Genomic DNA, 22,716 nt, shown 5'->3' on the forward strand with positions numbered 1-22,716 from the left:
GAATCTTTCTACTGTCCCAATTTTCTCCCTTTACTTTCACACCTAATAGCAATGACTGCTGTATTCCACAATCCTGGAAATGCCAATAGCTTCAATGATGCACATAAGTCTTATTTTCATAAAAAATTTCTAAAATACATCCACAACCATTGTTTCGCATCACGATGAATAACAAATCACTTGATATCATTCTGAATTCTTCCCCAATATTTGTTGTTTACATACTACTGTAGAATTTAATTTGTAAAAATGCAGTATAATTGAATAGGTATTTTCATCTCTTAGCTGAGATTTTAAATATTGATGCTTCAAAGGGTACATGAAATGCATATTGCCCAACTTGGCATTAGGCTTGCGTAGACCATGAAACTACAACAACAGATTTGGTGTGCTTCATTTTAAATATGAAATAAAATATCCATAGATATCAATACTTTAATGTTTTAATATCTAAATAGTAAATATTTTATTTTCATTCAGAAGTAATCTTCTTCAAGGGTGTTCAGTTTAAATACCTGGAAAAATCTCCTTTTCAACCTCCTGATTCACCAATTGCAACCTAGTAACTGACCTGACTGGCAAAATCTCAGGTATGAATATTCCAGGGAATATCTGGACAACCCTCAAACACTTGGGGAGGGGTCACAATTGGAACATGAGGAATAGCCCAAACTGTAACCATCCAAGTCTAATTATTGCCCACAGACTGAAGTCCAACATCGGGAGATCCATTCCTGATGGCAATGTCACCATTCACACTGCATCAGCTGAAGCTGTTGAACGGATTGCTAACCTTGACATCAAGCTATAACTGTTTCCTTGGCCTTTTGAAGAAATAATGCCCTTTTCCTGAACTCTACTCAAGTCCTATCAAATCAAGCATTTGCTGATGCCCTGAAGCATGTGCTTTAGCAGTAATATCTCATAAAGATATTTTAAAAATAAAGCGCAGAATACCAAAAATGAAAATAAATAATGAAAGATTATATGGTGTAATAAAAATAACATGTTAAACAAGATGGAACTTTTGTTTTATTTTTAAAAATCAGCATGATATTGCACAATTGGAAATAATTGGAGGAGAGCATGCACAGATGACAATCATCTTTGGGTCATTGATGTCCGTAAACATCTTGTTTATTGTTTCCCGAATTCTGTGCATCGTCTCTTAGCAATCTAATGTAGTTCAATTTATCACACAATGACTGCCCCTAAAATAGACATTTCTTAACTGTTTTGGAGTTTCAACCATTATATATCATCATCAGTATTTTCAGCCTGAGTCTCAATCATCAATTTCCGGTGATGTAGTGATAGTGTCATTGAACTAGTAATCAAGAGACCAGTTTATTCCTCTTGGGAAATAAGTTCAATTCTCACCAGGGCAGCTGGTGGAAATTAAATTCCATTAATAAATATGGTGACCATGAAATCATCTGGTTTGTTAATGTACTTTAAGCACAGAAATCTGACTTTCTTGCCCAGTCTGATTTAAATGTGACTCCAGACCCACAGCGCTATTGACTTTTAGCTGCCCCATGAATAGGCCAAGCAAACCACTCAGTTCAAAGGCAAATAGGAGTGGGCAAGAAATGCTGGTCTTACTAACAAGACCCACATCTCATGAAAGAATCAAGAAAAATAGTCCTGACTGAATATTGCTGATGTTAATATTCTTATATTTAAATTTGTTCTTTAGCTAATACTTTGTAGAAAAAACATTTTCTGTGATGAGACTGTTATCCTAAAGATGACTTTCTGGAACAAATGTATCTCTTAGTTACATCATAATACTTGAACAAATATTTTATTTCTTGTCATACTTATAATTAGTTGCACCCAGGTATCTACTGTCCTCTCTGACCTGGCAGCTAATACTTATGCATCCAATGTGAAATTGATTCCACATACTGGACAATGACAGCTGTAACTCCAGATGCTGAGTGTGCATGTGGATTTAATGTCCAACAAAAAAATGGCATGATGGGTAACACACAGAATTAAAAATTAAATTGAATCGATTGCAGAGGTAAGTTCTGACCTGGCTAGAATTTGCATTTAATAATCTAAGGGCTCCAAAGTGAACTTTTGCAAAGGCAGAGTGACTACTAATATTGGAGTATGGTTAAATAAAATGGAAGAGATAGAATGTATAAAATAATTACTGGCCAGTCAGTCTAACCATGACAGAGAAATTATTGGAAAATATTCTGAAACAATACAAATTGTCATTTCGAGAGATACAGGTTAATCAGGATTGTCAGCATTGACCAAGAGAGCCCATCCATAATCCATTGAACTACCCCTGATGTTAAAAAAAGCCTGAGTACCTAAAAATGGCACTGGTCTCCTTGCCACACACAAATGTTTGATTGGAGTACTCTGCTCATTCATTGTTCCAAAGTGAAAATTGATTCCACTGAGACTGTTTTAGCTAAATAATGAACTTGAAAAATTACATCTAGTTGATTGTGGGTTGCAATTGGATTGGGAATTAGGAAAAAACAAATCAGACATACTTAATTAGGTTTGTTAGCATTTCAAACAAGCTCCAGAGAATTGAGGCTTTACTTTTTGTAATGTAACTCATGTACATTCCCACGTAGTAGTACACTTGTCATTATAAAAAAGAAATTTAAATAATTCCATTCAGTTAAAGTATGAACACGGAGCTATAAGTATTAAGATCATGATGAATCAGCATACAATGCATCGCAGAAGGACTTCACTTTACATTTTATGGGTGTTAATTCTTCCTATTGGCACTATGGGATTGACTCTGGATATAAAAATAGAAGAATGTTTTATTCCTCCAGACTGATATCTGCAAAAAACAACAATTCTTTGTATATTGTTCAAGGTTTTTTTATTTTAAATGAGAAGCCCACTGCAGCAGATATTTAATTAAAGCATAATGGGTTCATGCAATGATCAGCTCTGTTCCTACTTCATGCTGACTCAAAGGTATTTAGATTTTGATTGGAATTTAAATGTAGCCGAAAGGAATTAATCACAATCTACTTGCTGAGATATTTGTATCATTGATAATCACAGGTGAGGTGCTGCAAGACAGGAGATTGGCTAACATGGTACCACTATTTAAGAAAGGTTGTAAGGAAAAGCCAGGGAGCTATAGACCAGTGAGCCTGACGTTGATGATGCGCAAGTTGTTGGAGGGAATCCTGAGGGACAGGAGTTACACGCATTTGGAAAGGACTGATTAGGGATAGTCAGCATGGCTTTGTGCATGGGAAATCATGTCTCATGAACTTGATTGCATTTTTTTTAAGAAATAACAAAGAGGGTTGATGAGAGCAGAACGTTAGATGTGATTTATATGGACTTCAGTAAGACATTCAACAAGGTTCCCCATGGGAGACTTGTTAGCAAGGTTAAAGCTCGTGAAATACAGGGAGAACGAGCCATTTATAGAAGACAGAGAGTGGTGTTGGAGGGTTGCTTTTCAGACTGGAGGCCTGTGACCAGTAGAGTGCCACAAGGATTGGTGTTGGATCCACTAATTTTCGTCATTTATATAAATGGTTTGGATGTGAACATAGGAGGGATACTTAGTAAATTTGCAGATGGCACCAAAATTGGAGATGTAGTGGAAAGCGAAGAAGATTACCTCAGATTACAATGGGATCTTGATCAAATGCTGCCTCACAGCGCCTGAGACCCGGGTTCAATTCCCGCCTCAGGCGACTGACTGTGTGGAGTTTGCACGTTCTCTCCGTGTCTGCGTGGGTTTCCTCCGGGTGCTCCGGTTTCCTCCCACAGTCCAAAGATGTGCAGGTCAGGTGAATTGGCCATGCTAAATTGCCTGTAGCGTTAGGTAAGGGGTAAATGTAGGGGTATGGGTAGGTTGCGCTTCGGCGGGTCGGTGTGGACTTGTTGGGCCGAAGGGCCTGTTTCCACACTGTAATGTAATGTAATCTAATCTAATCAAATGGGCCACTGGTCTGAGGACTGGCAGATGGAGTTTAGATAAATGTGAGGTGTTGCATTTTGGAAAAGTAAATCTTAGAAGGACTTATACACTTAATGGTAAGGTGCTAGGATAGTGAAGAAGGCATTTGGTATGCTTTTCTTTATTGGTCAGAGTATAGGAGTTGGGAGGTCATGTTGCGGCTGTATAGGACATTGGTTAGGCCACTTTTGAAATATTGCATGCAATTCTCGTCTCCTTCCTATTGGAAGCATGTTGTGAAACTTGAATGGGTTCAGAAAAGACTTACAAGGATGTTGCCAAGTTTGGAGGATTTGAGCTATAGAGAGAGGCTGAATAGACTGGGTCTGTTTTCGCTGGAGCGTCGGAGGCTGACGGTGACCTTATAGAGGTTTATAAAATCATGAGGTGCATGAATAGGATAATTAGACAAGGTCTTTGCCCTGGGGTGGGGGAGTCCAGAACTAGACGGCATAGGTTTAGGGTGACAGTGGAACGATATAAAAGGGGCTAAGGGACAACTTCTTCATGCAGTGGATGGTGCATGTATGGAATGAGCTGCCAGAGGAAGTGGTGGAGACTGGTACAATTGAAACATTTAAAAGACATTTGAATGGGTATATGAATAGGAAGGTTTTAGAGGGATGTGGGCCAGGTGCTGGCAAATGGGACTAGATTAGGTGAGGATATCTAAGAGACAGTAAGGTCTGCAGATGCTGGAGATCAGAGTTGAGAGTGTATTGCTGGAAACACACAGCAGGTCAGGCAGTATCCAAGGAGCAGGAAAATTGACGTTTCGGGCCGGAGCCCTTCATCAGGAGAGAGGCCAGGCAGAGGAGAGGACTTGGGGAGTACAGTGAGAGATGGACTCACAGATCTTTGTAGAGAGAGGAGGAGAACTTCTTCAAGGTAGGCATCATTGGAAGAGGCTTTGCAGCAAGGTTAAAATTAATTAGGAGACAGTGGGGTCTGCAGATGCTAGAGATCAGAGTTGAGAGTGTGTTGCTGGAAAAGCACAACAGGTCAAGCAGCATCCGAGGGGCAGGACAATCGACGTTTCAGATGATGGGCTCTGACCCAAACCATCGATTTTTCTGATCCTTGGGTGCTGCCTGATCTGCTGTGCTTTTCCAGCAACACACTCTCAACTAGGTTAGGATATCTGATCAGCATGGACAAGATTAGATTACTTACAGAGTGGAAATAGGCCCTTCGGCCCAACAAGTCCACACCGCCCCGCCGAAGCACAACCCACCCATACCCCTACATTTACCCCTTATCTAACACTACGGGCAATTTAGCATGGCCAATTCACCTGACCTGCATATGTTTGGACTGTGGGAGGAAACCGGAGCACTCGGAGGAAACCCACGCAGACACGGGAAGAACGTGCAAACTCCACACAGTCAGTCGCCTGAGGCGGGAATTGAACCCGGGTCTCTGGCTTTGTGAGGCAGCAGTGCTAACCACTGTGCCACCGTGCCGCCCACAAGTTGGACCGAAGGTCTGTTTCTGTGTTATACATCTCCTCAACTCTATAACTAAGACTTAAGTGGAATCAGAAAGTAGACAAATGCTGACACAAAACACCATTGGCTGAACCTTGTGTTTTTTTGGCCACGCCTGAGTTGCATTGTGTTTTGTTCAGGCTGTTGTTGCTCTAAGGCAGGTTATCTCACTGTACTTTACCATAACACATAGGAGAAGAGGTGGGCCACTTAGCCCATCAAATCAGTTCTGCCATTCAATGGGATCATGGCTGATCTAATAATCCTCAACTCCACTTTGCTGCCTTTTCCCTGTAACCTTTGATTCCCTTACTAATTAAAGATCTGCCATCGCAGCCTTGAATATGCGTAACGACCCAGTCTCAACAGTGCTCTGTTGTTAAAAAAACATTCAACAGATTAATGGCTGTCTGAGAGAAAAAAAAATTCTTCCTCATCTCTGTCCTAAATATAAAACCCCTTACTCTGAGGTTATGCCTTCTGGTCCTAGATTCCCACACCAGGAGAAATAACCTTTCTGCATCTGTCCTGTCAAGTCTCCTAAGAATCATATATGTTTCAATAAAGTCATCTCACATTCTTTCATTTTCCAACGAGTACAGGCCCAATCAACCCAACTCTCCTTGTAAGACAGTCCCTTCATACCTGGTGTCAACCTAGTGAACATACTCTGGACTGTCTCCAATGCCAACATATCTTTCCTTTGATAAGGGGCTAAAAACTGTTCATAGTATTCCAACTGTATTCTGACCAGTGCCTTGTATAATTTTAGCAAAGCCTCTCTACTTTTAGACTCCATTCCTTTTGAAGTAAAATCCAACATCTGTTTGATTTCCTTATTATCCACTAAATTTGAATGATAACTTTTTGTAATTCATGAATTAGGACTCCTAAATTCCTATGTTCCATAGATTTCCCAATTTAAATTATTTTCAGTTTCTCTATTCTTCCTGCTAAAGTGGATATCTTCATATTTCCTCATATTCCATTTGCCAAATTTTTGCCCACCCACTTAACCTGCGTATACCCCTCATCAGACTTTTTATGTTGTCATCTCCACTAGCCTTCCAATCTATTGTGTCATCTGCAAACTTCTCTATAGTACATGCCCTTGCCTCATTCACATCATTAATATATATTGTAAATAATTGTTGCCCAGAACTGATTCCTGTGGCACTCTACTGGTTACAGGTTGCCATCCTGAAAATATCCCTCTTATTCCAATTCTCTGTAGGTTAGCCAAACCTTTATCTGTGCTGTATACAATCTTCAACACAATGGTTCTTGTCTTATTAAGTAGACTAATGTGTGGTATCTTATCAAACACCTTCAAAAATCTAAATATATTACACCCAATGCTTCTGTGTTATCGATCTTGCATTTTACCTCCCTGAAAGAATTCTAGTAAATTTCTCAGACATGATTTCTCTTAATCAAGCTGACTCTGCTTGATCATATTATGCATTTCTAAATGTTTTGCTATTACATACTTTATAATAGCCAATAAGATTTTCCCAATAACAGTCATTAAGCTAGTTGGCTTATAGTAACCTTTTTTCATTTGTTTCCCTTTTTAAATAAATGTAGTACATTGGCAGTTTTCCACACATCTTGTACTTCTCCAGAATCTAAGGATTCCAGGAAAATTACTACCAGAGAACCCACTATCATTGCAACAAACTTGCCTCATTAAACACCTACCTCTCCCATGACGTATCTTAAGTTCGATTTCTGCCCGACTTTTCCATGCACCCTTCCCAAACAACTCGCCACTTGACAGATATCCATCAAAACACGCGGGTCACTTGTACCCACGTAATCTTTGAAAGCCCATTGTGCACCTGGACAAGCATTGTCAGTTCAGAACTGCCATGCATGTTTGCTGACATAGGCCCCAGACGTGGCAGATCGTGAGAAGTCACTGCTTTGCTCTATGACCATGGACTTGGAGGCCCTGCTGGATAGGGTGATGCCAATGTGGAGTTCCCTCCAAACCCCCAGGATAGTAGTCATGACACCAGACCATGCCACCAGACCTTCTCCCCTCTTCCAGAGTAATTGTCACCATCTCTTCTCTCATACCTCACCCTCAATCTGCCTCTGTATCCACCTTCTATGCTTTACCATTTTCACCATTGCCTGCAACATCTTCCCCATTTGCTGTTTTTTTTTATTCATTCGTGGGATGAAGATGTCACTGGATAGGCCAGCATTTGTTACCCATTCCTAAATGCCCAGAGGGCAGTTAAGAGTCAACTACACTGCTATGGTTCTGGAGTCACATATAGACCAGTCCAGGTAAGTTTCATGACAGTTTCCTTCCCTAAAGGACATTCGTGAACCAGATGGGTTTTTCCAACAATTAATAATGGTTTTATAGTCACCATTAGACTCTTAATTCCAGAATTTTTTCTTAAAATCAAATTCCACCATCTACCATGGGGGATTTGAACTCGAGGCCCCAGAACATTACTTGCGTCTCTAGATTAATAGATAATACCACTAGGCCACTGCTTCTCCGTTACACATCCCAACACCGACAAAGGTAATCCTGCTGTCCTTAGCACAGCCTACTCACTCCCTTAAGACACCTCCCCACCTACACCAACAGTAATAGCTATGTCACCAACTTTCGCCTCTCATAATACTTCCATCTCTAATATTCCATGAAGAAAACAGCACACAATAGGGCAGAAGAAGTCAAGATGGGTCACGCGCTGCCTGTCATTTGGCTTCTCATCCCTAATGAGGTGGAGACCCTGATTCTGACAGCCCTGAACAGGGCCTGGACTGGTATCAAAAGTTGCCCATGACTTACTGTATCAGTAGCCGAAGAGCAAAAGCTAATCCCCTCGACCTGACTGAGGCATGCTGACAACAATGACAAGCTTCTTGATTTTGTGTCCGCACTAAATGGCACTGCGTTGTAGCAATACTGTGAGCCTGGAATCACTGGCTGGGATGGCAAAGCAAAATATCAAAAGATGCAGCCTGGTCCAGCCTATGGATCAACGTGATGTGCCACTGCTGGAATCACCATGTGTGGGGAATGACTGATGGTGTTCCTCATGGAATTAGCAGGCATTCAATACCAATTCTCGTACTTTTCGGCAAGACCTTGGTCAATCTGATAAAAGTCCAACTATTATCTCTCATCCGCCCATCCAGGAGTGATGTTTATAAAAACCAGGAGGGATGTTCTATCATTTTTATTTACATCTTTTTATTTATCATTCAACATTGATTTATTTCAAATTATATTTCATCCACATTTGTCATCTTGATTTTCCCACTCACCTACTTCTCTTATTTCGTTCATTATTATTAAGAATTTTTGTTTTATATTCCTGTTCCTCCATTTTATTTAGTTTAACTATCTAGCTTTGTTTCAGCCTTTATGACTTTGTTAAAACTGTTAATTTTCTATCATTATCTGCACTGTCAGATTCTAATTTCATCATTGATTTTTAGTTTTTTTTCATTCTTTCTTTAGTTTGATATTCCCTGTAATCCTTATGTTTCTGTCTTGTCTGTGAGCATCGTCATTCATCACCTGTACAATGCTCAGAATTTCTAAGTGCTGATTTTCCCTGTCTCCAAATCTTCCACTTCAATTAGGCATCCATAGAATAAATAAGTTACCTCAATTGTAAATAATGTGAAATGATGTTTTGGTGTTATTTTTGTTTATTCTTGTGTCATTGTACAATGGTTTTGTTTGACCACTTATCTTCCTAATCTGTCAGCTCTGTGTATCTCTGTGTAACCTACTTTCCCCTGTGACCTTAGTTCTACCTTTTCTGTCTCTGTGGTCACAGGGTGGATATGAGGATGCTTAAGCTCTCCCTTGTCCATCTATGCAGAAATAACCTACAGTTCCCTATTCGGCAGCTAACTCATTTTTAAAGCTGATTTCAAGATTTTGCCATTATTCGTTATCATATGTTGGAGTCTACCTTGTGTGTTCATCTCTTTTGTATAGATAAGAAATTGTCAGCATCTGTCCGAAATTTCATCATTTTCTACTCTGCTGTTAAAGTACAGCAGCTTATTTTGTAGTAATCTTCTGGATCTGCCTCTTCTATATTATTAATATCTTCAGTGCACCTTGGAGGATCCCTGACATTCATTCCTTTCCAAAGCTAAAAAGTCTGTTTCTCAACATGTTTCTTTGAATTTTGGCAGTTATCATGATGGGTTTCTGTACCACTTCAAGGGATTTAATATTTCTTGGATGAAATATTTAAAAGTGAGTTAAAAATGAATTTAAAGGTTTTATTTTGCATTCCAGTAACCTCCAGTTACTCCCATTTATCTTCACGCTCTTAGATATGACTATCCTATCCATGGCTTCTCTCCTTGTGTTGAACAGTTGTCATAACTTTGATGTCACAAGTTCATTCATACAAATAAACAGATTCTTGCTTCTGTTGGTATTGTTGTATTTCAGTGTTGTCCTCTGAATTTCTTACTGTCCTTTCAGGACTAACTCACCTCCAGGCTTTCTGTCTAAATTTGAGTTATGTTAGAAATAATCATTTCACTAGCACTAGCACAAGATGGCCTTGCTATTTTATTTTAATATGCAAGTTAGTCTAAATTATTACAAGCTGTTAGAAAGACAGATGGTAGGTGTGGTTAATAGTGAGCCCTTTCCAATCTGCCAAAATATAAGCCATATATTTGTTTTACTGTCCTTTTAAATATTATCTCGTTCACCATTGAATTCAGTCTGCTGGAACTCATTTCACCCCTGACATGTTCTTAAAAGTCATCAGATGGAAATGATCTATTATTCATATGGCTCCAGGATAAATTGAAGAGAGATATTCTAGGGGTGACACAACTACATCTGCTATTCCACAAACATTGTGTGAGTGCTGTGAGATTTTCTGTTCACAAAACGATGATACACCATTTCTATTGATACACCATTTCAGGTGTAAGATGTATAGGAACAATTCAGATTTACCTTAATAGACCTGTCAATGCTAGATGGCCAAATTTATTTTAAAGTTAGAAATATCATTTCATGAATGTTTCACATGAACATGAAGCAAAATGACTGAACTTACATATTAAATAGATTGCCACCTTTACAGTTTGGTAAGGTGATTCACTGATTTGCATCATTGTATGAACAAATTATTAATAACATGAAGCATCATGCCACAAAATTTTCCTTTTTAGTCAAACTGTTAGCTTAATAATTATTTCAATGTATTGATGATGCACAGATTTAATGATAAAATTAATTTCTTAATCTTATAGAATATAGAACAGCACAGTACAGAAATAGGCCCCTCAGTGTACCATGAAGCCATTCTAAACTAATCCATTTACCTGCACGTAGTCTGTATCCCTCTATTCCGTGCCTGTTCATGTGTCTGTCCAAGTACTTCAGTTTTCTGCCCAAAGGCAAGTCCGATCCATCACGTCATATTGTTCACCACGGGTACAGCAAGTCCTGAATCCACTCCAGCTTGATCCTCATGATCAAACCCCATCATTCACCTAATCCACATCGGCTGTCTGGCCAAATAAGCTGCTAAAGGCTTCAGGAGGACACTAACAGATTAGCAAAATGGAAGGACAAATGGAAGGAATGATTTAATGTGGAGAAGCACATGATAATATGTTGTGGAAGGAAAATCAAGTGTACAGAAATGGAAAGATACTCAAAGGGTGTGGCTGAATGGAGACCAAGGGGATCCAATATATAATTCCTTGAAAGTAGAAAGCAGCTGTATGAAGCCATAACAAAGCCCAAAAGAATTTTTGATGTTGCTTGCAGAGGTTTAAAGTAGAAGACCAAATAGGCATTAGTAGAATTTCAAAGGCTTTAGCTAAAACAAACCTATACGTTGTATTCTGTACACCGCACAAAATAAAAGAGCTATTAAAGTCATAGATTAGTGTGGATTGAAGAAGAGTGGTGTGCAAAATTTAAAAAACATAGTTATGAGAAACTTGAAATTACTGAAATCAACAAAAATTTATTGTTAAAATGGTTGTGGTTATAGAAATGGATAATTTTCAGTTTATTACGGCTTTAAATAAACAGGCTACTAAACGCTCACAAAAATAAATATTCTATTTATCAGAATGATACTTGGACTGAGGGATTGAGCTGCTGGGGTGTTTAACCGTGATGCTGTCATTATAATTTGTCTTCATGCTTAAGGCAATAATGAATAAATAATTGAAATTTCTCTTCAAAATTCTCTTTGTTGAAACCTGGTTTGTTGTGGTTACAAACTAGTGTCCTGAGTCCTTGTAATGCACTCTATCTCTCTCTCCACAGCATAGCTGTCAATCCGATGGTAACTCCATGTATTTCCATGGGACTGAGGGCACTGATTTTAACTTTGTAACAACCAGGGATGTTGATCTTTGGACTGAAGGCATTGTAACACAGTGGGTGGAAGAGTTTGAAAGTCAGCCTGCAGGGTAAGTGCTTGTTATCTCCAGTATTCTGAATATGTGTACAGTTATCTAGGGGATAAGTGAGATTCAAAAGAGAGTTGCATTAGCCCCAAACATACATATTTAAAATGCAGCTGCATTACAAAGAAATTTGCTGAGAGAAAGAATTAAGTATTGGTGGTGGGATGTAAAGGATCCTTTGGAAATAATATTTTAACTCTTTATTGCTATTACAACTTCAGAAGGAAATAAACACAACTATTCACTTCATAGTATGAAAAAAACTAAATCATCTTCTCTCAGTTCTCTGCTGCATAGTTTCGCTGAAAGGTTTTCTTTACACTCACTCATAAAAAAAGCACTTGACAGCATAGGGAATTTAATTCCCTTTACCTATCCTCAGTGCCTACCCTCATTCAATTGACTGCATAAGGATATCCACGCAACACTTTCCCTAGAGATTTTAATTTTCAGTTAACTCTGAGAATCTATAATATTTGAGATATAAGCAATTTTAATTTTTTTCTATTCTGCATGTAGTGTAGGGGAAAATTTCATATTTCCAGCTTTTGCAGTATTTGAAGGGAAATATTTGTTCTCTTCTATTTGTAGCAAAATTGGAACTGCCTGAATAATGGATTTATGTTTTTACTACAAACAGTTGTTTACAGCGATCATTCCCTTAAGACTAATTACTGTTTTCTATCATCACAATGAATTAAAAATGTGTACAAATTCTGAATGCTTAGAAAGGTCAGACCAATGAGGTAGCTACCTCCTTGTGTAGTTCAATTTACATGCGGACCCTTAACACTGTTGTTTTATCCATAACCGCCATCTATATTATTATCTTCATTTGCAACTTATTCTGTATTCTTTGCTTGTCTCATTCAGGAATCCCATCCACCTCCATGCCCTTTTTAATACATTCCAGCCTTCAGATTAATTCCTTGTGCATCCCTTCTCCCTTTGCTGTCCAATAGCTGGCAACCATAGCTGTCTCAGCTTTGACGTCCGAAACATTCTCCAGTTTTATAAACCTACTCAAAATCTAGCTCTTTAGCTATGCCTTCAATTGCCTATCCAAATTCTTCTTAAGATTTTGACACCAAGCATAATAATGCTGTAGAATGCAGTACATGAGTTAGTGCAACAGTAACATGGAGCTGAAATTTTGTTGAAAGGTCAAGACCCTGTCATGAGGTGCACTTCTGCATCCTAACCCAATATTGTGGCACACCCACAGCCAATTGACAGTTCAGCCACCAGTATTTAAAAATAGGTTGGATTGGTGATTGAAGAAGAATTGAATAAAAGGAAATCAGAACATGGAAATTACGTTAGAGCATCACTTGTGGTGGAGAGTGAACAGCAAAATGAATTAGTTGGACCTAACCACTTGTTTTCATTCTGTAATATCTATGTAACTCTTCTATTGTTGTTTGTTGATGGCTTCCCTCTCCTGCTCTATGCAGTGCCTGAGGACTGTAGTAAAGGTGTCATGTAAGTGTTAATTATTATTGAAGATATGGAGGCAGTTTAGAATTATTGTCCCCAGCAAAGAACATGCTTACTGTAGATTTTCTTTACAATTACTTGTATATTTTTTTTGAATGCTGTGTAGATAAAAACTGTCCAACTTCAGTGGCAGCGTGTACGGTTGAGTGGATCCGTGTAAGGTATTAAAACAAAAGTCAACAATATTGGCAAATGATAAAAGTATTTTGAAATTTTAAAAACAAACTTTAATTAATTAATCAAAATTAGGATCATTTTTATTTGCCCACTATTATCATGTTATGTTGTGAAAGGTACTGTATAAATGCAGATTCTTTATTTCTTGATATCTGTATCTGATTAATGGCCTCATCAAAATATGAGCATATCTTTCTTACAGGGGCTAACTAACAAACCAGTGCATTCCTAGGATTTTCTGTTTCATTTCCAGCATTTGGCATTTGAGTTTATTTTCTTTGTCTCTTTCTCTTATAATAAATGTCAGAACTTGATATCGATGTTCAATTCAGCATTGGTACACAAACAATGACTTCTGGTTGAGAATCCAGGATTCCACTGACATGAAGCTTTTAAACAGATCTATGAGAGAAAAGTCTTGCTGTTTAAACTACTGACCTATTGTAATCTGTGCAGTTAGACACGCTCTTATCTTTCGTCTGGACTGACCAGATCTCCAATTAGTGATTTGTTTTGCAGTGCAAATCATCAACTTAATCCCTTTCTAACCTGGTATAGTATTTAGAATCACTTGTTAATCCAGGTATTTATTTCTGAAAATCATCAATGTCACTTTGTTGTAAACATTTTCTATAGAAAAAAGTTATTCTGTTCACTCAAATATCTGTTAGCAAATTCACATTCCGCAAGTTGTATCCTTTAAACCCAGGTTCATGTTTCATTCCTTGCCCAGCACTAATAAAAATGTGTTTACATTAACATTCCAAATACTTATTTTCATCAAGCCTGTCAGATTATGTTGGGACAACCTCATGTAAAACTATATTTGCTCAATTTTCAGCTCTTGTGTATTGCTGTTGATGTTTATAAAGGAAAGTGTTGTTGTGGCTGTAATTAAAAGTGCAAAGCAGAAGCAGTCCAATCTGGCTGATTATTGCATTCTTTCTCTCTACAGCTGGGAAATTTCAGGAGCTGTCATTGGCACTGAGTGTGGTATAGTGGAGTCAGGCTCATCTCTTGTGTTCCTCAAAGATGGAGACAGAAGTATTTGCACACCATATCTGGATACAACTAATGATGGAAACCTCAGATTTTACTTCAGCATGGGTGAGTGAACAGAAAAGAAGGAAACGTAATGGAGCATGATTATATTTGGTTGTGCTGTATATTCAATTGCTTCGAAATAAAATACTTTAATTTTCATCTAAAAAATGTTTTCTTGGTCACTTTCAAAAAGCTTGGTGGAGCACGTGTGCAGAAAATCATTCTCTTCCATATGTAAATGAAATAACATAAAACAAAAGAAATATGCTGATATATCCTTAACTCTGCTACAATGTGTTTGAATATTGGGCAGTACATGCACACCAAATAGAAAAAATGATTAAATCACTCTTGGGAATGAATAGCAATGTTTGTACAAAATAAATACTTAATACAAGACCCCAACAAGGTATAGGCTTTTTTCTTTAATTCCTCCTATTTTTCTGGAATTTTCTCCTTCTCATTAGGGACAAATATGAATGGCCACAGACTTGAGACCAAGACTCTATACTTCTGTTTTGAATTTTGAATTTTACAATCTAGAACTGTATTGCAAGACTTTCCTCTGATATATCTTTTAGTTCTGATTTATTCAGTGTAGAGACATGGTACATTCAACATCCAGCAATCTTGCAATCGTCCTTAATATTAGGCTACTTTAAAAACAGATAAATTAAGAAAAGAAATGTGCCATTAAGCCCATTTATCTGTCCCAACATTCAATTAGACTATTACTGATCTTCTATCCACATTGCCATTAGTCTCCAGAAACCTATCAGTTTCTGTCTTGTACATATTCAGTTATTGATCTTTCATACTTTCTGAGGTATGTAATTTCAAAGATCTGTTACCCTTGCTATGAAATTCCTCTGCTTCTCTACCTTAAACAATCTTATTCCTTATTTGAGATTATACTCTTGAGTCGAGAACTCAAGGGAAACAACTCATCTACATCTATTCTGCCTTAACCACAGAAGAATTTATAAGTTTCAATGAGATCACCCCCCATTCTTCAAAACTCTGGAGATAATGTAACCAGTTTCCTCAATTTCTTCTCATAAAACAATGCCACCATCCCAGAGATTAATCTTGTGAACTTCGTTGAACTTTCTCTTTGTCAGGCATATCCTTCATTAGATAGGGAAACCAAAACTCTATAAGGTACTCCAGGTGCAGTCTCACCAAGGGTTGTATACAATTACAGCAAGTGGCTTTACTACTGTATTCAAATCCCTTGAAATGAATGTCAACATATAGTTTGCCTTCCTATTGCTTTCTTCCTGCTGCCAGCTTTTGGTGACCCATGGACAAGGACACCTAGATCTCTTTCAACATTCGCACTTCCCAATATCTCACCACTTAAGAAATATTTTGCCTTTCTGGGTATTTTTTTCTGCCAAAGTGAATAGCTCCACCCTCATTCATGTTATATTCCACTTGCCATATTCTGTCCCAATCACTTAACCTATCCAAGTCCGCTTGAAGACTCCTTATATCTTCCTCATTATTTTTATTCCCAGTTTGGTGTCATCAGCAAATTTGAAAATATTAAAAATGATCCCTACCTGCAAATCATTTAAAAGCCCATATCCTCTAAACCTTCCTATTTATATACCCATCCAAATGGTATATGTTGTAATTATACCCGCCTTCACTACTTCATCTGGCAGATCTTCCATACATGCACCATCCTCTGCGTAAAAAAGTTACATCTCACGTGCTTTTTAAATCTTTCCCCTCTCACCTTAAGCCTATGCTCTGTAGTTTTGGACTCCTCTACCCTCGGAAAAGGACCTCGACTCTTTATCTATGCCCCTCATAACTTTACAAACCTCTATAAGGTTACCCCTCAGTCTGCGACATTCCAGGGAGAAAAAGACCCAGTCTATTCATCCTTTCCCTATAACTTAAACCCTCTAGTCCAAGCAACATCTTTGTAAATCTTTTCTGCACCCTCTCAAGTTTAACAACATCCTTCCTATAGAAGGGCAAGTAGAATTGTATGCAGTATTCTAAAAATGGCCTTCTGAATAGGTTTGGTTAACAATATTCTTTTCCCTGCCTAAGGCCAACGACTTTAATTTTTTACGAGACTTTAAATCTTAGCACAGTAAATATGAGTTAAATATTAACCAGAGAACATACTTCACAGGAGATATTGACACTTAATAATACACCACTTGGCAAATTCACTCTGTTTGGGATCTCTTTGGAATTATACATGTATAAAATGCTAAATTGATGGAATAATATTATTTTGTTGCATTGATAAACCAGGCCAAATAAAGAGTCATAATAAAAATTGAAGTAAACATTGACTAATTTATATTGGCATATAGTATGCCCAGAAGTTGTGTCATTAGGTAGTTTTTCCTGGTATCCATGTTTACACTGGAAATAAATTGTATCTCTTTCTATCAGGGAGTAGTTCATGTAATCCTGGGGATTCATATGAACACGATGTCACGCTCTATGCCATGGTTGAGGGTAGAAAAGAGCATGTTTTAGATGTGTTGCCTTTTTCATCTTACAGGGTAAGTGGAATTGCTTGCCCAACTTTAATTAATCAGTGTTTTATTGTAATATGTGTGTAATGTGTATTTGAGTGTGTATGGATAGCATAGATCCTCCCACACCATGATACCAGGATCTTAAATGAACAGTTTATCTTCGAGCTCATTCATTCAATGAAAGTAAGGTCAGGAAACATAATGTTATAGAAATGGGATACAGGTTCAATCTCTAATTTCTGCATTGCCCAAATTTCTAATCACTGCCACATCTGCAAAGTAGTGCGGTAGTTAGAGTGAGGTCAGATTCTCCAGGACAATGGAAAAGTGAAGAGAGAGTTCTCTGCTGTTGCCATTACTCATCAGCCACATATGAATGAACAGCTTTGCGAGTAATCTACATGCAGGTGACAAACTGGAATTGCTGTCATAGGAGGTGTGCACCCAGGGAGACCAGAAAATTAATTAAGATTCTTTTTTAAAAAATTCAAGTATTCGTAACTTTAACCAATAAGAAAATGTACTTTATGACTGCAAATTATTGAGGATTTTCAATGTTAATATTTGTACATGCATATAAATCTTTTATTACAGAACAATTAGTTACTTAGGATGAGCAAAGGAACTTTTTTCTATGTAGCATCTCATTGCCCAAAGGTTAATGATTATAACTCAATACCATAGTATCACTGAGGATGCAGGGACCAAGAACTCCCTCTACGAGTAGAGGATATAACCTATTCTATTGCTGCTAATTTACACCACAATCCACCCAACAGACATAATCAATCCAAAGCAAGGGCTCTAAACAACAAAATTGTAGTCATTATAAGTTCATCTGTGCTCTTCCTTGTGATTGTTGTAAATCAATGAGTATCAACTGCTGCATTACCCATCCGGACAGTTAAGATAGTGACAGCATATTCTATAGGGTTACCAAATTAAATATCTTCCTTCCTATGTGTCATGCTGTTATATTTTGTTGCATGATGCTTCTGTGAATCATCTTGGGATATTTAATTATGTTAAAAGCATTATATATACAAATATAAATCAGTGCTGTTATTCCTTCTTAACTATAATTTAGAAGCAGAAACTTTAACTTGTGTCCATATAAAGTTAATGTTGACGATTTGGGCCCCACTTCAACCATTTGGTGTAAATAAGACAATTTCCTGACCCTTTGTCAACTGTGACATTACAGAGTTAATCAACCAGGGGGTAACATCTACAACTTTACTCCCTCATTTTGTCCCATCTTACTTGTTTCCAAGAGTCTGTCTCAGATCAGAAAGGGTGTGAAATGTGAAATTTTCTTTGATACAATAGCAGTGTACCCAAGATCCTTAACAGTCATCAATATTTTTACTACTATGTTTCCCCTGGATGTCTAATACTTGACAGTGTCTGGCTAACTTCAATGAATGTATAAACATGGCAATAGTCTCTGCACACACATGGGTTTAAATTAAAGAAATAAAAGAGTGTCTGCCTTTTAACCTATTGGTATTATTTGCAGAAACCAACCCTAGTTTCAGTTGCTATCAGTCCAGAACTCCAAACATCTGCCACAATGTTCTGCTTGAAACAGAAGAGCCACCGAGGATTGAACAGGAATGTGTGGGCTGTAGACTTCTTCCACATTCTACCTGTCATGCCACCATCACCTTCTCACTTAGCAGAGTTTTCTATCAATATGGGCTGTGGATCTCTTCAACCAGGCAACAGGTAGCAGCATGTTAATCACCTGGTAACATTTTCTTAGCTTGGGCAATTTGCTTAACAGCGTATAACATGGTACATAGTCCCTTATGATGGCCCAAGAGTAAACGTCTTGCCAATTGTGACTATAAGCCCTGCAGACCAGAAAAGACCCAGGTTTAACCCTCTGATCACTGGATTGAGTTTTCTTTATTATTATTGAGCTATTACGCATTCAGAAATTGCAGTCAAAAAGTGTGGTGCTGGAAAAGCACAACCGGTCAGGCACATTCCTGATGAAGAGCTTATGCTCAAAACATCAACTCTCTTGCTCCTCGAATGCTGTCTGACCGGCTGTGCTTTCCCAGCACCACACTTTTTGACTGATCTCCAGCATCTGCAGTCCTCACTTCCTAAAATTCAGAAATTGCACACAACTGAAGTAACAAGCATCTTCATTTCTCCAAACAATAATGAATCATTACTGCTGTGCTTCATGATTGGATAATTTCCATTACTATTGAACACCCATTGGTGTGATTGTTAAAGTTGTCAATTATATAACGTGAAAAGCTCTGAAACTATCTGCACTAACTAAAACTTCACTAGTAGCTGCTTTCAGTGACATGCTTTCTTGTTTAAATAAACATAGCTGCAGACTGTTGCTCAACACACAAGTTTAAATTCAGAATATCTAGGGGTGTCACCAGAAAAACAAGATATAGCCCAAATCGGAGACCTAGAGCTGCACAGACCTGGAATTATACCTGGAATATGAGGCGGAATCTCCATCTGCCCAAGCCCACACTTTTGTTGCATGATTGAGAAATATTTGCATGATTGGGCCGATTATCTGCAAATGTAAGGGTCCTCACCCATATTTTGCTTATATAAGGCAAAATTGATCTTTTTCTTAACTGTAGTGGGGTATGAGGCAGACAAAACTTTTGCTTTCATTTTTTCCAGGAGCATGTTATTAGCCTGTTATCCCTTGAAAATGGTCACTCCACAGGGCTAACCAGGAGACTCTTCTGCATCTACCACCTGCCAAAAGCATAGCAAAAGCATTTGAGGGTTGGAAATAAAGCTGCTTCTGCATGTTTTAAATACCTTCTATGGCCATCAAACCCTCGAGTGGGACTCAAAACCAGAGTTTATGTATCACAGACAGGGACATTACCCTTACTCTACAAGACTTCATCTCAAAGTCTAACAGGATACATGGATTCTTTGGTCATTGCACCTGTTCAGAAAAATAACTTACTTGGGATCAATTGCCCTTCCTTTGCAAATGTTTGAAACTTTTCAGAAATTCTCTGGACAATTCCTGTCAGCTCCCATTATCTCTGCTGATGCTGTATAAGACTCCATAGGTTTTATAGCCTGAATTTAATAGTTCCTTGGCCCCAGTTAACTCTACTAAATCATTCTTTGTGTTGGATAGTGATGATGATTCAATTTTTAAAAATTTTGTTTCTGCGATATCAGCATAAGTCTGGAGTTTTCGACAAATCATGGACGATCGTGGTCTCTACTGCACATGGAATGTTTGCCTGATCTATGCACAGGCCCACACCATCCCCACAGCTCTGTTTATTCTTCTGAAAACTATAGTGGGTAAGAATCTAACTTAAATTCCATTATTATCTTTGATTCTTAAAAACTTTAAATGACTACACTTTAATGTAGAATGACTCTTCCCTTTCTCGATCCCTCTCACTACACCTCACCTCCCTCCTTCATGCCACTCCACCAGTAGCAAGCTGCACAGTGGAGCTGAAATAGTTGAAAAGAAGTTAAATGAGAGTGATCAAGGAACTTAGTTGGCTCAGTAACTGTTCAGTCAGATGAGAATGTGTCTCTCCATGCCATACTTTTGCACATTTTTGAAATCACTGAACTAATAAAAATGTTAATATTGAAGAGGTCATTTTATAACATGTATGTTGTCTTGTGTTAAAGGTGGAGCCGTATAACCATTCCTCTGCCATATGCAGCACTCACCACTGGGACCAGGTTTCGCTGGAGCCAGATGGGCCCTGTCGCTGGAAATATGTGGGCAATTGACAACGGTTAGTAACATTCAGCTTTTGAAATTGAAAAGAATATTTGAAAATTAGCATGATTGCAAGTGATCATGTTCAGCTACTTACTTTCTTGCATTTTTCATTTGGTTTATTTGAATTATCAGTCTATTTTATTGAAAATCTCTATTATGAATATTAATGATAGCTGAAGTCCCACAGATATGCTACTATATATCACAGCAATCTTTTTAACAATGATTTTAGTTAGTATTGTCTTTTATTAAAACAATGTTTTAGGGAAAACAGTATCTCTAAGTGGCTCATGGTTTAAATGTACACCTTTGTTTAAACCTGAAAATGTGTTGCTGGAAAAGCGCAGCAGGTCAGGCAGCATCCAGGGAACAGGAGAATCGACGTTTCGGGCATAAGCCCTTCCTGCCCCACCTTGTCTCAGTCAAATCCCTCGAACTCAGCACCGCCTTCCTAACCTGCAATCTTCTTCCTGACCTCTCCGCCCCCACCCCACTCCGGCCTATCACCCTCACCTTGACCTCCTTCCACCTATCGCATTTCCAACGCCCCTCCCCCAAGTCCCCCCTCCCTACCTTTTATCTTAGCCTGCTGGACACACTTTCCTCATTCCTGAAGAAGGGCTTATGCCCGAAACGTCGATTCTCCTGTTCCCTGGATGCTGCCTGACCTGCTGCGCTTTTCCAGCAACACATTTTCAGCTCTGATCTCCAGCATCTGCAGACCTCACTTTCTCCCCACCTTTGTTTAAAACTCAACCAGACAAACGGGAAAGTTCCGTATTCCTGATCAAAATTGGTCAGGGTGAGAATATGTTGAGATTGATTTTCCAAGCCCGATATTGTCCCTGCACTGGAAAACAGCTGGCCATGGTTCTCATTCCTGACCACCAGACAGAAACTCTTGCCTGAACTCTGCGTGTGATCTACCATCACAGCAACAATCACAATCTTGTCTGAAAAAGTGGCCACACTTGTGAAGTATTAGAGAGTGAAAGTTGCCTGTGAAATTTTAAAAACAAATTAGTTGTTTCCTTCAGTAGAGGAATAGTAACAGAAAATAAATGTTAAAAAATTGATTAAATAATAGTGGCACAAACGTTTGGCATCAACCATATCACTGTTCATATTTCTTTTGATGAATTCTTCCTGTTCATAAATGTTAACAAAATCTTCAGTTGTAGAGGACAAAACAGATAATCTTTGTTATTCAGGGTAACTTTTTATCAATGTCACATGGTTTTCCAGTTTATTCCTATTGCCAATTTTGTAAACCAACTTTAGTTCAAGCTGACATTGCAATAGTTTGATCTTTGGGATGTTTTATTCCTTCTGCAGTTTACATTGGCCCTGCATGCTACAAATTGTGCTCTGGCCGAGGTCGATGTACCACCAATGGATGCAAGTAAGATGGAACATCATTAATCCCTAGTATTTCATTGAGGTTTAAGCATGACTTTTTGTTATCACAAACAAATTAAAACATTCTTACTGACTTCATTCCTTTGATAATTAAACTTATTTTAGCATCCTAAACTTTCACACATGACACACACAAGAAACCAGAACTGTTTATTTAACCAGGACCTGTCTATTGACAGAGCTCAATGGACTTTAAGTAAACTTCCTGTAGATAATGTCTCGTTTGATACCATTTATTCACAATCTTGAATAATTTCACAGTACTGGCATCAGTCAGAATCAGTGGTAAAGTAAACTCTGAAAATAATTGGCAGAGCGGTATTTTTGCTAATTAGTATGTGGTGGATTGTGTGGTGACCCATTTGCCATATAATTTGCTCTCACAAATTAATCAAGATCCAGATG

General features: G+C 38.1%; 1 protein-coding gene across 1 annotated transcript in view; it reads left to right on the plus strand.

Annotated features, from left to right (window-relative positions):
- The window catches only part of reln (reelin), a 391,311-nt gene that overhangs the window by 166,880 nt on the left and 201,715 nt on the right, over window positions 1–22,716 (plus strand). Inside the window, exons 11-17 of the mRNA XM_043713852.2 lie at window positions 11,762–11,907; window positions 14,534–14,685; window positions 17,044–17,156; window positions 18,652–18,860; window positions 20,322–20,450; window positions 20,796–20,905; window positions 22,228–22,294. Of these exons, the coding sequence (XP_043569787.2) occupies window positions 11,762–11,907; window positions 14,534–14,685; window positions 17,044–17,156; window positions 18,652–18,860; window positions 20,322–20,450; window positions 20,796–20,905; window positions 22,228–22,294 (926 nt within the window). The remainder of the gene's footprint in view (window positions 1–11,761; window positions 11,908–14,533; window positions 14,686–17,043; window positions 17,157–18,651; window positions 18,861–20,321; window positions 20,451–20,795; window positions 20,906–22,227; window positions 22,295–22,716) is intronic.

Source organism: Chiloscyllium plagiosum, unplaced genomic scaffold (genome assembly GCF_037043375.1).
Source record: "Chiloscyllium plagiosum isolate Xiang-an unplaced genomic scaffold, Cpla_swu_hap1 HiC_scaffold_23, whole genome shotgun sequence".
In the NCBI taxonomy this organism is placed as follows: Eukaryota; Metazoa; Chordata; class Chondrichthyes; order Orectolobiformes; family Hemiscylliidae; genus Chiloscyllium; species Chiloscyllium plagiosum.